Source organism: Zeus faber (assembly GCF_960531495.2).
Source record: "Zeus faber genome assembly, chromosome: 2".
NCBI classification, from domain to species: Eukaryota; Metazoa; Chordata; class Actinopteri; order Zeiformes; family Zeidae; genus Zeus; species Zeus faber.
In genome coordinates this window covers 21160034-21177414 of record NC_137189.1, presented here as the reverse complement: position 1 = coordinate 21177414, position 17381 = coordinate 21160034, and the positions used below count along the sequence as shown (strand labels likewise).

The 17381-nt window shown below is 45.1% G+C and overlaps 1 protein-coding gene across 1 annotated transcript; it reads right to left on the bottom strand.

Moving 5' to 3' along the window:
• Positions 1-764: 764 nt before the first annotated feature.
• tfap2d (transcription factor AP-2 delta (activating enhancer binding protein 2 delta)) lies at positions 765-14743 on the bottom strand (the record flags this gene model as incomplete). The annotated part of the gene is made up of 8 exons (XM_079996982.1): positions 765-984; positions 2663-2776; positions 3096-3237; positions 3342-3460; positions 6027-6192; positions 10883-10943; positions 13483-14001; positions 14705-14743. 8 exons carry the CDS (start codon positions 14741-14743, stop codon positions 765-767), a joined length of 1380 nt encoding a protein of 459 aa, XP_079853108.1.
• Between the last annotated feature and the right edge of the window lie 2638 nt (positions 14744-17381).

The following is a 17381-nucleotide window of genomic DNA, read 5'->3' as shown; positions in this document are numbered from 1 at the left end:
CGATATTGTCTTTCCCGACGGTCTTTCAGCGGCATTGCGTCGTCAGAAAAGGAAGACCATATGGAGGCCTGTGACCTATGATTTCTCATGACATCATCGGAAATACTTGACACAGCTGTGTTTGAACGCTACATTTTTTTTGTCTGGGATCATGCTTTGAATGACTTAGTTGGGTTCCTTTACATGGTCATTTGAATATATCAGCGGATATCAGGATGTGTATACTGTATATTGATATTGTGTTAAATTTCCATTATTGTCATGATTGAACATTCTTCCATATCGCCCATCCCTGTGTGTGTGTGTGTGTGTGTGTGTGTGTGTGTGTGTGTGTGTGTGTGTGTGTGTGTGTGTGTGTGTGTGTGTGTGTGTGTGTGTGTGTGTGTGTGTGTGTGTGTGTGTGTGTGTGTCTGTGTGTGTGTGTGTGTGTGTGTGTGTGTGTGTGTGTGTTCTTCGCCACGACCGCCCCCTCTTGTGGAAAATGTCAGCAAGTCCAAGTGGCTACTTTCAGTTTTGCAGAATAAATAAAAAGAAAACAACAATGTCTCAGTGGGTCGACACCCATCTCCACGGCGACGGAGCGTGTGCGTTCCCACATTTTACAGACATACACACACACACACACACACACACAAAACACACACACACGCACACATTCAAATGCAGCGCTCCAAGGCACGGGGGGAGTGCAGTGGTTGGGTGGGTGGGCGAGGAGGAGGAGGAGGAGGGGTGAGGAGGAGGGGGAGGGGGGAGGGGTTTCGCTGCTACTCAGTCTTTTCCGTTTTGCCGTCTTTGCTCTGGGGCTCGGCCGTTTTCCGGAGCGCAGTCTTTTCCGAGCCGTTGCTGATCTGCTGGTCCGGCCCGCCACCGGCTTTCCCGCCCCCCGTGTGCTTGTCCAGGTAGTTGAGCATCTCGCTCAGGACCGTCTGGAAGGTGCTCAGGGCCGCGCAGACCGCCGGGGTGCCGAAGCCGTGGGTAATCAGACTGGAGGAATAAACAACAACAATCCATGACCTAAAGCATAAAAGTAGCACCTTACCACTCAGCCTCACTGTGCTTCAAATTTGGTCCGATGCGGCAAAAGTTTACGCCTTAAAAACATGTTTAACCTCCTTTTAGAAAATGGGAAGCACGCAATGTAGTCACGGTGATACTTGAATGTAGTCTGCACTTCCGCGTATGAGCTATTTTGACGACATCCACACTAACGTGAGGATCCGACACCAGACTTTGTATGTACTGCGCATTTGCAAAAAGTAATTTTAAACAAAATCTGAAATAAAGTTTATATACGTACGGTATATACATTGTTAGTGTATAATGTGAGTTTCCCATTCTAGAAAAGGGGAGTCAGTGAGGAACACAGCTTGCTCGGACAGTGGCTTGAAAAGCAGCGAGCCTACCCTTTATCACGGGGCCGTAAGTAAACTCATCCTAGTATCCGCATCATGCTTCATGAATCTCTCGGGATAAAAAGATTCAGCCTTGACACATCCACATCCACATACTGAGGGGGAATCAAAATCAGGATAGGAAGCATTCGAGTTTTTCTCACAAATGCCTCAGTTTTAGTTAGTAGCATTTAGCAAGTTCAGTAGCATTGAGCACTAAAGGGTATTTTCGCAGATTTTGAACCTATAGATTATTGCTTACATCGAACACTTGTAATAGCAGTTCAGCGCTGACAAAATTCAATTCCAGGCCAGGGAGATCTGCTGTTCGACTGTTCTTCACCGTGGGGTTTAGTTTTTGAAGGCCGCGACGAGACACTCAAACTCGCTTCACGGCAGCGAATGCTTAATGGTAAACAGTAACAAAGTTTAACTATTTAACTTGACTCGAAGCCAAAGCTAAATTTTAATGAGGCACTTTGCCGAGTATCTTTTCAAAGTATCAACGTGTACTTTCACGTCCGCTGTGGTGCCACGGCGTTCATTTTTGGGGGCCTGTTCTGAATTGCTCAGTTTCATTATTAATTGAATGCGTCTGGACTTGGTGGTTTTGAACCTCAAATGACCTAACTTTGCAGGCTGCACCAGGGCCTGCTTTGTGGGCTGCAAGCATGCGAGACGAAAGCTCTTTTATTTGGCTGGTGAAATATGATTCCGTCTTTACCTGCCCCCTGACAGATGAGGCAAAAAGTTAATTTCCCAACCCAGCCCAAAAATGCTGATGAAAAGTTCTTCTTGTTGGAAATGTTGACATTTAACTGTCCATGGAGCTGTAAACGGGAAGCCGGGGCCTCCAGACGCCCCGTCCTTCCAAATCCCCCTTTGGAAATTGGTGTGTGCTCCACACAGGCTGATCATCCGATTGACATTTACAGCGGCTGTTCTGGAACCCCCCACTCCACTCCCCTCTCATTCACTCTCTCTCTCTCTCTCTCTCTCTTTCTCTCTCTCTCTCTCTCTCTGTCCTCTATCTCCTGTTGTGCCAGATGACAAACTGCACAGCTGCATCTTTGCAAATGGCATGAAAGGGACAGCGCTCTGCCAAAATCTCTCGGTGGCATCTTGTTCACCAACTGTTGACCAAGACAATTGTGTAATTCCTCGCTCCAGGACTCCAGCGCTCCAAAACTTAACTCACAAATTGACGATAGATTTTATTTGCCGTTAGTAACTTTTGCTTTCTGGAGCCTGTTTGCATGTTGGTGCCTTACCTGAAGTGCGTGAGGTGTCTCTGGATGTCCAGGTCGAGGATGGGGGTCGGCCGGGACGAGCCTAGAGGAGAGCGGTCTTGGCTCAACAAGTCCTGGAACTCCTTACAGATTTGTCTGAGTAGACGGAGGGAGGAGGAGGGAGGGGGAGGGAGGAGGAGGGGGAGGAAGGGGAGGAGGCAAAGGGGGGGGGGGTTACCATCTGTCGCTAACTTAACCTTTTTTTTGCATTTTCTCTTTGCTTTTATTTTTCTCGAGTTGTAGTGTGTGTGTGTGTGTGTGCGTGTGTGTGTGTGTGTGTGTGTGTGTGTGTGTGTGTGTCTGTGTGTGTGTGTTTGTGTGTGTGTGTGTATGTGTGTGTGCGCGTGTGCATGTGGTAGTGTGTGTGTGTGTGGGTGTCTGTGTGCGTGTGTGTGTATGTGAGTGTGTTGCTTACTTCGTGGCCAGCACCATCTTCTTGCGTGCATTGGTTTCCTTCGGCTCGCTGTGTTGCCTGGCCAGGTGCTCCCCGACTGCCTTGGTGGGGAACTCCGTCTCGCAGGTGTAGCCAAAGTCCCTCGCCAGGTGCAGCGCCTCTCCTTCAGCACAAACAGTTGGGAGAACGGCGACGATGAGTCCGAGAGTTAAACGGGATGATGGAATGGAAACACCCAAAGACCCGCCGAGCAGAACGCGTCCTCACCTTCCACCAGGGAAGTGAGCAGCGTGACGTTGGCGGCTTTCCTCCGCCCCGCCGGCAGGTTGAGCCCCAGGCGGTCAAGCTTCTCGCGGAGACAACGGCCGCCGTTCTTGGACTTGGCTCTGTCGGGGTGGGGGAGAGAATTAAAACTCAGTAGGCCTGGAAATGAAGGTCACATTCGGGCTTAAGGACTTTCTTTTGCAAAATAACAGTGTCGAGTCGACCATTGATTACTTCCCTTCCTTTTATAAAATAAATGCAAGTTTCCTGGACTTCCAATTCCACAGAATTGTGTTGGATTTTGAACAATCAGATGTGCGTATGGATCTCAGAAAACAGCTTATTTGGATAAGTGGAAGTGTTTGGAAATGGAAAGGGAGATCCTCCTGCATTATTTAAAAAGTATCACGTTCACATTTTTCTTCTTCAAGCAGATTACACTTCTCCTTCCACTTGTTGACTTTCATATTTACACACATACGTAATCACGATGTTACTGTAATGTATTACTGTCCTACAACGTCAAGGAACGTGGCCGTTTGCGGCTTGGTCCATCCACGGGTGAACACTTTGTCACATTAAATCCAGACACGTCGGGAAATGACACGATGGAAACCAGTCACAGAGCAAAGCCTCTTCCTGTTGCAGCAGCCAAGTTGGTGTGATACATTGTATTGTTTTTCATTCATGCTTAATTGTTTTTGACTCTGCCTTTATATTGTGGGGCGGCCATGTTTATGCTCTCTCTCTCTCTCTTTCTCTCTCTCTTTCTCTCTCTCTCTCTCTCACCCTCTCACACACCCACACACACATACATACACAGAACCAGACACGCACTTTCCCCTCTTTTCCCATTCTCATCAATAATACAGCACTTTTGCTTTCCTATTCCCCCTCTCTCTCTCTCTCTCTCTCTCTCTCTCTCGCTCTCTCTCTCTCTCCCCCTCTCTCTCTCTCTCGCTCTCTTTCTCTCCCTCTCTCTGATCCTGGAGTGCTTTGGCCCGGTCTTCCCTCTGTCGGGCTCCCTGGGCACCGCGGCGCGTGCGGCCCCGGCCCCTGTTTCGCCTGCAACACCCTTTTTGCGGGAGCCGCCGTATATATCCTCTTGTGATCCGAGGGCTAACGCTCTATGAAAAGCCGCTAGATTTATGCTATCAGAGCGAGGCGCAGAGTGTTTTCTCAATGTGATATTTTTATTTTATTGTATTTTAGCCAATCCACACTTAATGCTGGTGTGCTGTTACTATAACGGCGCGGCGGGTGTGTCTCTATCCAACCATTTGGTCATCTGAGCGTCCTGATGTTTTTTATGCCATGCGTCAGGCGTGCCTTCCCAAAAGTCATCAGGCGGTAAAGCATTATATCGTATCTATAATGTTTTACACCATTTATACCTAAGTCCAGTTTGTAACAAGCCCTGAAGCCCTTTCTTTGGTCCTTGACTGAGAAACCTATTATAATAGATGAATAACATACTGCACACTATTGCTCTTTGAACACCGTCTTGTAAAGGCTATAGTTGATTATGTTCTTCAGCCCTTTCCTTGTCTGGCATTATTTGATCGAAAGAAGCTTCTATCTTCTATCGTAGACATTTTTGGGGCGCTGCCTTCCGCGGTGTGTTTGGTAATATAATCCACTGTCTTACGCCACTTTTATACATGCAGCTACAACGGAGATGTCAAGTTTGACACAAATATTAGTGCTTCTTTAATGCTGGAAAGAACCCTTTCAGTTATGGGGTTAGCGCCGGAGCCCAGATTTTGACATTTTTTAAGTGCAAAAATTGTGGAAAGGGAGAAGATGGCAATACAACTTTTGACGGATGGACACAGCCAGAGAATGACACTCCCACTTGCCACAGAGATGCTCAACATTTATCTGATGAAAGAAGCATTAGTCTCTTGTTTGGTAGAGTTGATTGTTATAGGTTTTTTTTTTAACCACGTGTTCATATCTAGAACACAGTAGAGGAGTATGTGGATTCTAAATCCATGTCAGTGATGGGATTGGTGTTTATGGAAGTCAGCTTCATTCAGTATCAAGATTTAGCCTCAAGATTTCTAACATGACTTCGGTGTCTAATCCGACTGACTGGTTTATCCGTGTTTACACTTTATATCTCAATGACCATGAATATTAAAGTGGTAATCTGTAAAAACAATAATGTGATAACAATAATATTATTATAATTATTATAATAATGTGATTATTATAATAATAATAATGTGTTATTTGAGACTTTTTCAGAACTTTTTTTAAAGAAAACCGCCATTCAATGTATTTGCATGATGCATATGCTGGACATGTGTACAAGAAGTGAAAAGCAGCCATGGTGAATTTTTAAAGCAGCGTAGCTCGAGTCGATGAGGACTGTTCATTCACAGAAAGAACACCCAACACAGAAATTCGGGTCCAACACGACAATCTTATGGTTTACCACATTGAGTTTTTCCCAAAGCAGTTTTTTCCACTTTAACTGTTTTAATAAGCATTTTTTTTTACCACTTTAACTTTTTTAATAAGCATTATAAACTGCTTATCCCAATTATTTCAAATGTAGGATCTCTAAAGAACCTGTCATGCTTGGATATTCTGCATTTGTTAAAGCGTATGGTGTGTGTGTGTGTGTGTGTGTGTGTGTGTGTGTGTGTGTGTGTGTGTGTGTGTGTGTGTCTCCATGCTGACCTGCGCAGTATGCCACCCAGTAGGGAGGCGTTGAGGCACTCTGGGGGGGACAGTCTTCTTTTCACCTCGGCGATGGTCACTTTGTACTTGGACGTTGAGCTGAGCAACGACAGGCGTCCCGGCACTGAGCAGAACAGATCGGTGGGGTTCACCACGCATGTACCTCCTAAAAAACACAAACACACAAGAAAGACATCAGTACAATTAGGACAACACAGGAAGGCAGTCATAGTGGGATGGATGAATTGATGCATACACTGATATATATCAAAATGGGTCACAGATGGATAGATAGATAGATAGATAGATAGATAGATAGATAGATAGATAGATAGATAGATAGATAGATAGATAGATAGATAGATAGATAGATAGATAGATAGATAGACAGATAGATAGATAGATAGATAGATAGATAGATAGATAGATAGATAGATAGATTGATTGATTGATAGATAGATAGATAGATAGATAGATAGATAGATAGATCACATGTGGAATTTGGCCCTACATTATGCTTAGAAACTTAATGGGCTCCTTTCAGCATGAAACATTTTTTCTGCCATTATTTAACACATCCCCATTGAGATGGAATCTATTTTTCAAGAGGGCCCTGGCCAATATATTAAAAATCTAAAAACATAGACATTAAAAAATGAAAAAAAATATATATATCAAACATCCACAACATAAAAAGGATTAGCAGCATGAGGATATTTATAGCTTTTATTTGATTTATATTTGATCATTTTTCGATAATGGATTTCGAGAGCTGTATTTTGAGCTGCATCCTTTCATAATCTTATAATAAAATGACGGATGCAGCATCGTGGTGAACGGTTCACCTGTTCTGTGTTTTTATCTAATGCTGCTTTAGTTGACATGCTATACCCCTATCTTTAACTTTGTGTAGGTTAATACATTTGTGTCTTGTAATTTATGTTTGTGCATAGCAAACGACACCATCTTCTGAAAACGACATTAGGGCACATGAAATGTTCTATAGCCCGTATAGAGGAAATGACCTATTTGGCATTTCTAAATTCGCTTTTAAAGATGCATTGTATTTGTTTTTTCTTTTTTAACATTCGTGTATTTTATTTTATTAAAAACAAAAATACAATTAACAATTCCGTTTATCCCGTAAAACAAAAATCGAAATGAGATTTACCTGATTTACAGAGCTCAGGAAAGGAAACGAATCTGTTGTTTGCCTCCTATGCGCCGCACTATTAAAAGTGTATAGTGATCGTTGTTTAATTAATTTGATATGAATCAATATTGCCGCTGCCTCTTGGAACGTATCGACATACTATGGAGGTCTGTATCTCTAACCTTGTACTCGCACATGCGGCGACTTCCGTCTGATGAAGGCTCTATTATATTATTCATTCGGCCTCATTATCAGCTGCAGTGTCACACTGGGTGCTGATTTTAGGCCACGGATGAACATGATGGAATGAGAAGGGAAGACGGGGGTGTGGACATGCACGTCAAAATGTTAAGGCATATATGCCCCCCGCCCCCCCAAAAAAAAGAACAGAATAGGCCAAACAAAGCCCATCCCACGTATCGTTGCCTATTTGTAGAGCCAGGGAAGAACGCGTGGCACTGTCCCTACTGGCGCGGACACCGTGACGGAAAACAAACGCTCTTCCATCTTTGAAGAACACCTGATGTGGGCTCCTTCCGTATCGAGCTAGAGCGGTGGCTCTCAATGTGGGATCCGGGGACCCACCCCCCCCCCCCCCCCCCGCTCCCCCAGGGGCCCTTCGAGAGGTTCCAGGGGGTCCCCGGCAAAAATGACTAAATCGTTTCATCGTCGTCCCGCACAGCGCACAACCCGTTTAGTGCCGCGAGAGAACGTACAGAAACGACCGTCGCCCTGTAAGTGCAGACAGGTGGGGAGGTATGGACGAAATAATAACCCTGGAATATTCATCGAGGGTCGTTGATAACGCCAGAAGGTCAACAATCATGGCGTTGGAAGTTTAAGTGCATTCCGTTTGCACCGGCGCGCGTCTCGGCGGTGCGGCCGTAGACGCGCGCGCGTGCGCATATAGGGGGGGGGGGGGGGGGGCGTGCGTGCGTGTGCGCGTGAAAGTCCGGCTCACCGCGACGCGCACCGGGCAGACCTGTCCGTCAGCCTCACGTGCTCTGACAGGGCGCGCGTCTCTGAAAGCTGTGGGTTCACATCATATTAATTCCCCTAAAAATGTTTTGATTCAAAGTAGTTTGTATTTTATGTTGCCAAGGGCAATCGAAAAAGAGCTATTGCCGGTAGTGCAGTCAGCGGAGCGCGCGGGCCCAGAGGCGATAACGGTATTTAAGCAACGGAGAGTAGCCTCGGGCTGCGGCGCGAGCGGCGGGCGGGATCACACGCGGAATCAAGCGCCTTTTACGGGTTTGCCACGAAAATTAAAGAAAAAGAGACACGGGCCAAATGTCATTCTCCTCCTATTTTAACAACAATGTTTATAGCTGTAGTCACGAGACGGCAGCACGCCCCCCCCCCCCCCAAAAAAAAGAAAAACAAAACAAAAAACCCCCCCAAAAAACACAAAAAAAGGACGTCTTGACAGAAGAAAGTGGGCGCGCGCGCACGCGACGGTGAGGGGCGCGCGCGTCCGTGGGATGAGCTCGGTCGGGTGTGTGTGTGTGTGTGTGTGTGTGTGTGTGTGTGTGTGTGTAGGGGGGGGTGCGCGGCGGCTGATTAAAACACAGACGACTCCTGCTAAAGTCGGATCCGCGTTTCTTGACTGTTTTTTCTTTTTGAAAGACAAAAAAAAAAAAAAAAAAAAAAAAGGGTGTGTGTGTGTGTGTGGGGGGGGGGGGGGGGTTGTGTGAATATTCATGCCGCCAGAGCCGCAGTCAGAAGGAACGACATTAATATGATCTCCGCAGAATTCGGGGCCCCGCTCGGCATTAGCATATCAAAGCGTCCGCCCGAGGCGCGAGAAGCTATCGATACGGGAGCGCGAGGTAAAGCAAAGATTATTGGTTGTGATGGTTGGAGCGGCGGAGCTCAGGGCGAAATACGGCGCCGCGTTAACCCAAAGTGATAGCGGAGGGATTCCCGCGTCAATCCGCGAGAAAGCCCCAACACCTATGGCAGAGCTGATGAAAAATTAAACTGGAGACACGTCTCTCCCTTCTGCGTGGAAAAATCCGCCCGTGTGTGTATAAGCGGCGCGGCTGAGCGCGCCGACTTCGGGGGCTTCCGTGGATCCGCGGCGGGTTGACTCGCGAGGAAATGGGTCGGTCTCCGTGCGCGCCGGGTCGACGCGGGCTAAAGCCGTCACCCGGCGCACCTCCACAAGCGCTTTCACCTCTGCCCGGATTTAGGCCACGCGGGTGAATCCCGAATTAAATTCTCCGTCAAACAAAAAGAACCCGACCTTGAGCGCTCTCAGAACAGAGCTATCAGACATCAGATGTTGTACGTTAACATTTAAATAGCAAACGCCAAACACATGCACCAAAAACGACATGATGACAAATATTATACACTATACATATATATATATATATATATATTATAAATATAAATATAAATATAAATAAATAAATAAATTTTATATATATATATATATATATATATATATAAAAGACACATTATAACACATATTATATTATATATATATAACATACACTATAACAAATATTATATATTATATATATACTGTATATATAACATTTTTTGTTATATTGTCGCTTTTATATATACATACATACATAAATATTTATATAACATATACATCTAATATATACAGTATATATATAATATATATTGATTATATATATACTGATGACATCAGAAAATTTACATTTTGACTATTACGTACATGCAACATGTAACAGCAAAACGTTTTACTGTTAATACTCCTTTCTTCATTGGTCTACTGGTTGCTCTACGATGGCCTATACCTTATGACGACTTAAGTTGTTATTATATTCGCCCATTTTGTATGTGTGTATATAATGTTAATATGATAAAAAATGATCCACAAATAGATCAGATTCAAGATTCAAGAGGTTATTTGTCACCTCATATACATACGTTCATACATATATGCAGTGAAATGTCATGACACCCGGTGATTACGCACAATAAGCTCTAAAAATACAAAAAAATACCAAAAAGTGCGTAATCGACATGAGGCGCTAATTAGGCTCGTATATGTTATGTCTAGATTTTTTTTTCCACTTCAGTAGGCCGAGTGGATGAAAAAAAAAAATCATCAAAGATGTTTGGGACTTGGGACTGGGAAAAATTATATTCGTTTACATATTAAAGGCGGGACATATTAGGATGTTTTTCTCAATATAGGCTCGCCTCTCGCTCGATTATTATTATATTTTTGGGGAGGGGGTTGGGGTTGCTACATATCTGACTGCAGAAGGAACGTTTTAGTGTCCAGTGTAATCCACTGTGGTCTGGGTAATATATCCTGCAATTGTATAGCCTAATTTACTACGGATGTAAAATATTAGCATGATTTCTGTATGGTAATCTCAACTGCACAACGAGATTCGTTCGCCAATGCGCATTAAACCAATTTCAAACCGTTATCGGCGTTCAACTTTAAATCCCCGGCATTGAACGACAACGAGCGTCAAATGGAATCGAATTAAAATGGAACGCACCGCGTGCCACCACGCTCCCCGCCGCGGCGGCGGAGCCGCGCGTCTAAATGGGGAAAGAACAGGGCGTGTTCCTCCTCTAGCGTGCGCGTTGACAGGAGACGGGAGAGGGCTGTTCTGCCTGTTTTCTGTCTGCTCGCTGTCTTGTTGTGTCAGACCGGCGCGTGTTAAAAGGGCCTCCGGTAGAACAGCGTGCGCGGCGGAGACCTTACCTCTCCGGATGACGCCGCCTTGGCCGTTGAGCACGAGCCCACACTGCGCTTCCACGGAGCCCTGCGGGGGACAGGGTTCAGGTGTATGAGTGCAAGTGAAGGGGGGGGGGGGGGGGGGGGTAATACAACAATAAATGAAAATATAGACTAGCAGAATAATAATAAATAATAATAAATAAAAAATAAAAAACATCTAAATGAAGCGCGGCAACCTGTTGTGGACGCCGTCAGCGCGGCGGTTCTGCGTGGAACCTGTTAACGCGGCCATTTTGATAAGGGATAGGCTCGTGCGCCGTGGCCTCCTATCAACAATGTCATCAAAGAAGGGGAACACGGGCTCGCGTTGAGAAAGGGCTTAATCCCCCCGTGTGAGCCTGGAGGCCCGGGTTCACGTACAGCGGCCCCGCTTCCAAATAAAACACACTGAAAAGAGCCTTGCAGCGCGTTCTTAACCAACTCCTGTTGTACCCCCACCCCCCCTCCACCCTTTTTTTTTTTTTTTTACTCCGGAGCTAAAGTGATTATAAAATCAATATACAAAAACGCACAAGTCTTGCATGAATTAGCTTTGTGACGGGCGAAAGGTGTGGCAGCCGCCTTTGTTCGGCGTGGAAATCTCTTTACGCGCTTATGGACGCTGCCGTGTTGCACGGGACTCGCGCATCTGCTCCCCGCGCCGCGCGGCTCGCGGAGACCTCCGGTTCACGCGCCGTCCTTTCTTCTCCACAAAACGTCGAACTTGGGTAATGCGCGCGTGCGTGGACGCGTGCGCGAGTTGGTCTCTGAATCGCACACAACTCCGTTTGTACTAAAGCCAATAGGCGCGATATCAGATAGGGTTTGATTTTAATTTTTTTATTTTTTATTTTTTTCCTTCCCTAGATTTCTACATTATTTATTTTATGGTCAGAATTACCCACACGCCCGCATAGCGACGTTTCGTTCACAAGAATAATAACGTTGTATTTCATAATTATTACAATCAAACTATTGAGTTATATAGGTAACCGACATTAACAAAAAACAGAAATGCTTTACGAGACACTGTTTTTCCAGAATATAATAGGCTAGCACAGAAACATGAAATAATTTGGTTCAAACACTTAATACGGTTCAAAATGAATTTAAAACCCCTCGTAACGTTCTCTATATTATTATTATAATTATTGTTATTATTATTATTATTATTATTTTTGTTGTGGTTGTTGTTGTTGTTGTTGTTGTTGTTGTTGTTATTGTTGGTGTTGTCGTTATAATTATTGTCTCTGTTGTTGGTGATATTGTTATAATAATAATTATTATTATTAGTAGTATTATTTGTATTATTAGTAGTATTTGTACTATTATTATGTAGTTGTTGGTGGCGATGTTGTTATCTTATTGTTTTTGTTGTTGGTGAAATTATTATTATTATTGTTATTATTATTATGGGAATATACTTTCAATGACTTTAGATAAAATCTACTTCAGTGAATGGATGCCAATTCGACGAATACAATTGACACAATTGACAGAAAAGTTAGAAGGGCTAGATTGTTAACGTATAACTAAAATTATTCGTCAGTATGTTAGACCGTATTTAACTATGGACATTTTTAACTAAAGCTCAGATGTCGCTGCATTAATAACGAAGTTGATTGACGTTAAGTCGGTAATTGGATAAACTACGGTGCTTTACGGCGCTCGAGCGGGGCATTGTGCCTTGAACCCCGATCCGTTAATCCGCCCTTTACCTCAGAATAGAGAACCAGCGGCTTTTCTTTGCCTCGGCAGACAGCAGGACACACACGCACACACACACACACACACACACACACACACACACACACACACACACACACACACACACACACACACCGACACAAACACACAAACACACACGCACACAAACGCGCGCGCGCAGACACGATGTGACTTGGTTTTCATCCGAGCCATTTCTCTACATCGAAAAGAATTATTTAAAATATGGGTCACGTGTGTGTATGGCAAAATAAAAGGCGACTTTCACAATAGAATTGTATAGACTGCCAGTCAATTAACCTTTAGAAATAGGGCCGCTTTTCAGAAGCAGGGTCCATGTGGACTTGACTGCATCTTAGCCTAGACACACTGGGCAGAGCGCGTTTGCCTTTTTTTCCTATAATGCCTGACAATATCAGACACATCTTATTATAGTTGAACATATTATTCACTCCAGGTCAGTGTTAGTCTGCAGTCTGAGCTGAACGTGGCAGTAGCCTTTACATCAGCACCTCGTCACCTTTGTTTACTATTATTTACCATGTATTACATTTGTTTTTTTGTTTTTTTGGGCATGCTTTTGTCTTTCAGTTGGAACATTCTGTGACGTTATCACACTTTAAGAAGCCGTGTTCGGGGCAGTGGGGATACTGGGCCTTGCGACGGCTTTGGTGGGGCCTGGTTGGGCCCGGGCGGACCAGCTGGTCCGGCACCGAGGCAGTTGAAGGCTAAAGACGCAGAAAGGGGCGATGCTGATGGGCGCGGGGTGTTAACAAAGGCCACGGAGCCGCTTAGAAGCGGGGCGTGGAGGAAGGGGGGAGGCGGCGAGGGAGGAGGAGAGAGGGCGAAACCTCGGGTACCTGCAGGTCGTCCGCCCCGGTCGGAGGCAGGCCCAGGCCGGCGGCGGGCAGCAGCCTCTGGTCCGGGTGGTGCATGCCGACGCCGTAGGCCTGCGAGCCGTGTGACGTCATCAGCGACAGGTCATGGCGGCGGTAGGCGTCGAGGCAGCCCAGCTCGCGGCGCTGCTGCTCGTCCAGGCAGGAAGACTTGAGGGCCGAGCGGGCGCTGTGCAGGTTGATAAAGTCGGCGGGCTCCCCGTGGTGGATCTGCTGGTAGTACTGGCCAGAGTGGAGCGAGTTGAGCCCGTAGGCCTCCGGCGCCACGGCGGGGTGGGAGTGCTGGAACTCGTAGTGGAAGGACTGGTGGTGCAAGGGCGTGTACTGGTGGTTGGCCGAGAAGTAAGGCGACGCGAACTCCGTCCCCGCGGCCGCCGGGTACGTGAGCGGAGAGGAGGAGGAATACGCGACCGACGAGTTGGCCACGGACTCCAGGCAGCCCAGCTGCATCAGGCGGTAGCTGTTTGATCCGTCGTGACGTATCTGCGAGCGTTAAAGAAACGGAAAAAAACACGAGCGATGTCATTTAGCGTCAGCCGCCGTCTCCTCATTCAGTCGAGCCGAGCTTTCAAGGCGGGCGGGCTGCCTCCCAAACGCGCTCAAACACGTCTCAAAAACGCAGCCACAGACACACACTCGCACACACACACACACACACACACACACACGCGAGTGGGTTTTCTTTCCCACTTAAAACCACCTGAAGGAGATGTCATTTCCACACACCCGGGAGGGGAACGAACGACGGCAACAGGAGTCGTTGGTATTGTTTTTTTTCTTCTTCCTTTTCGGGGAGTTCCTGTCACTCTCCGTGCAATGTTTAAAACGGTGCTGCTATGTATTATTATCACCGAGTTGCCGGCAAATGTAGTGTCCCAGCTCGCACTGTGCAGCAAGGAGGAAAGACACTACAGAAAGTGTCATCCTGTAATGTTCTAATCACACTGTTCCCCCATAATAATAACAAAAAGCACAGTTTACCACCAGCCCCAGTGATATGCATGAGCCATTTCTTTTACGATGCACATGAAAAAGGAATCCATGCACTAGGCTACAATTAAAGAATCATTCGATGCGATCAAAAATTTCACTTTAAGGGAATATTTATCCGACAAATTCAATCCAAATGTATTTATTTATGTTTCATAATTTCAAAAATAAACGAATGCATGAGAAGATTAATTACCTCTGCGTCGTGGACTAGTCCGGGAAAGGTTGCTGACATTGTGCTTTTTTTTTCCAAAGTAAGCCTTTTTTTTCGCCTTCCTCTCCAATAGAATAGAAATATATATATATAAAAAAATATATATATAGGTAAAAATCCCAAAAGCGAGAGAAATGAAAAGTCCCAAGCGCACTCGGTAACGGCAGAAAGCTGACGGAAAGCGAGCGTCTCCCCTCTGCATGGACGGGGCTGGCGCACGGATTTTGTACTTGCAGGGTATTTCTCGGCTGATGTCGTAGGTCCCTTGGTAATATAGAAGTTCTGAAAATTAAGCATCAGCACTGAGGAATGGGAGGACAATAGACGGAGCGGAGCATCCCAGGAGACAAGGAATAAATATTGTATCTTCGCCTTAATAAGGAACCAAGCGCTTCTTTCAACATTTTTCTCCGCTTTTTGTGGACATTTTCGTTTTGACCCGTTTTGTATTTTCAGGCAGCGGTCTGTGCTGTTTCTCCCACTTTTCTTTTCAATTAACACTGCCTGCTTGTCGTTTACAACTGTAGGCTTATGGAATTTCTACAGAAATGTAAGTTTATTTTATATTAAATGGGTCATTTCGATAACTGTTTTATTTGTTAAGGGAGCATTTTCATTTATATTTGTCAGGACTCGATTTATGTGGAGTTTCCTTTGGAAACTGATTTATTTTCCAAAAGAGCCAGGGGCAAGATTTAATTGTTGTTTTAAGGCATTTTGATGTTGTATCTAAGATCCATATTTGACGAGAACAAATATTTTTATAGGCACCATTTTTTTGTCATATTGATTGATTTCATTAACATTAGATATCTATGATATGTTTTATTTGCTATAGCCTATTAAATAAAGCGTAGGATTATTATTTTCGAAATTCGAACTACCCTACGACCAAAATACTATTCGCAATTGGTATTAGTCAATGTTAAGGCTTAGTCTACAATTTTGTTTACCGATATTATTTACAGTAATTATCTGATTATGATTTTGAAAAAAAAGCACAAGTGGAAAACAAAAAGAAAACACTTTAATGCAAATGCATGCGCTCGTGGCAAGAATCTGGGTTGTGAATGAGCTTTTGATGAATGAATGATTGGTTTTTTTTTTTTTTACTATTATCTGATAGGGGTATTTCTAGACAGACCTTCCACTGAATCTGTATTGTTTTCAACGTGTTCGTTGTGTGCAGGGGGTAGAAGGTATTGGGTTTATATATATATATTTGACTTTTTTTATATATATATATAACAATTGTATTTATTTTTATTATTGTTCACTTTGGTTACAATATAGCCCGGTGTCTAGTCTAGTCTAGTCCTGTCACTGTACATTAACTCACCTGGGCTGGAGCGCATTATAGTATATTATGGTTTAAAGGAGCCTTTAATGAAGTTTGGGAGTTGCTGAATGAAAGGGTGGTGACGGCGTTATGAAGGCCATTGTCTCCATGATAATGATGATCTTAACCATGGAGGACATATCACAACATAACACCTGTGAGCAAACCATTCCAACGAGAACAGGTACAGGGTTACACGACGACTTGGAATCCAATAGCAATGAATTGAATTTTGATTCCTATTTATATTGAGCCCTGAACAGAGTCTTCGCTACTAAAAAACCCCCAAAACAAACAAAAAAAACCAAAACAAAACAACAACAACAAAAAAGGCACGGGGGCAGAAGCAGATGTAAACACCAGCGCCCGCATGCCCAAACCGGGCGGCCATAGCAACACGACACGAAGAAAAGAGGAAGGCAGCGTTTCCGGTCACGGTCTGGCGAGACAGCGCGAGAGGAGCTGCTCGAGACGAGACGAGAGGAGTGGAGGGGGGGGGGGGGGGGGGGGGGGGAGGAGGGAGGGAGGGGGTAGAGATGGAGTGACGAGAGACAGGTTGGGCGCTTTCGAAGTGTTTCGAGCCTCCAGCTCTCCTTAGTTAACCCGAATTATCGCAATTACTCCGCCCCCCCCCCCCCCCCACACCCCCCACCCCACCCCCCTCTCTGGGCCTTCTTCACCCAAGCGCAGCCTCTACTCGTGTGGTTAGGACGGGTGGGGGGCGGGGGGGGGGGTCAATAGAAGCAGAAATAAGCTCTAATCCGAGTTGTTTTCCCTGCGCTCTTACTGTACCCAAAGCGACTCTGTGATATTAAAAGTGCAGACTGTCGCCGCGCTGACGCTGTGACGCTGGTATTGACTCTGCACTTTAATTAAGGAACTATTTCTCCTCCCATCTGTTCCTGCGGCTCTCTGCATGGCCTTATTAGTTATAATAATAAACACAAAGACGGAAGCTGTCAGCCCTGCCGTACAAATCACTATATCACTATATATACACACACACACACACACACATATATATATATATATATAGGAAATTGTATTATCCCGTCCATTTTCACAGTAACCAATTAGTCAAATCTAAAAGTTGACCAGGCTCTCCCCTTTAATTAACTGTTGGATTGTTTTGCCTCGGGCCTCGACGAAGCCCGTGCGCAAGGAGAGCGGTGAAGGCCAGTTGTCGCGAGCGAGGATAAAAATTTTTTTTTTACAAAAAACAAAAAACAAAACAAGAAGACGAAAAGGCGAGGCCACCTTACAGGGGTGTGGGGCGGGGTGTAGAAAGATGGAAAACGGAGGTTTCCAGATGAAGAGACC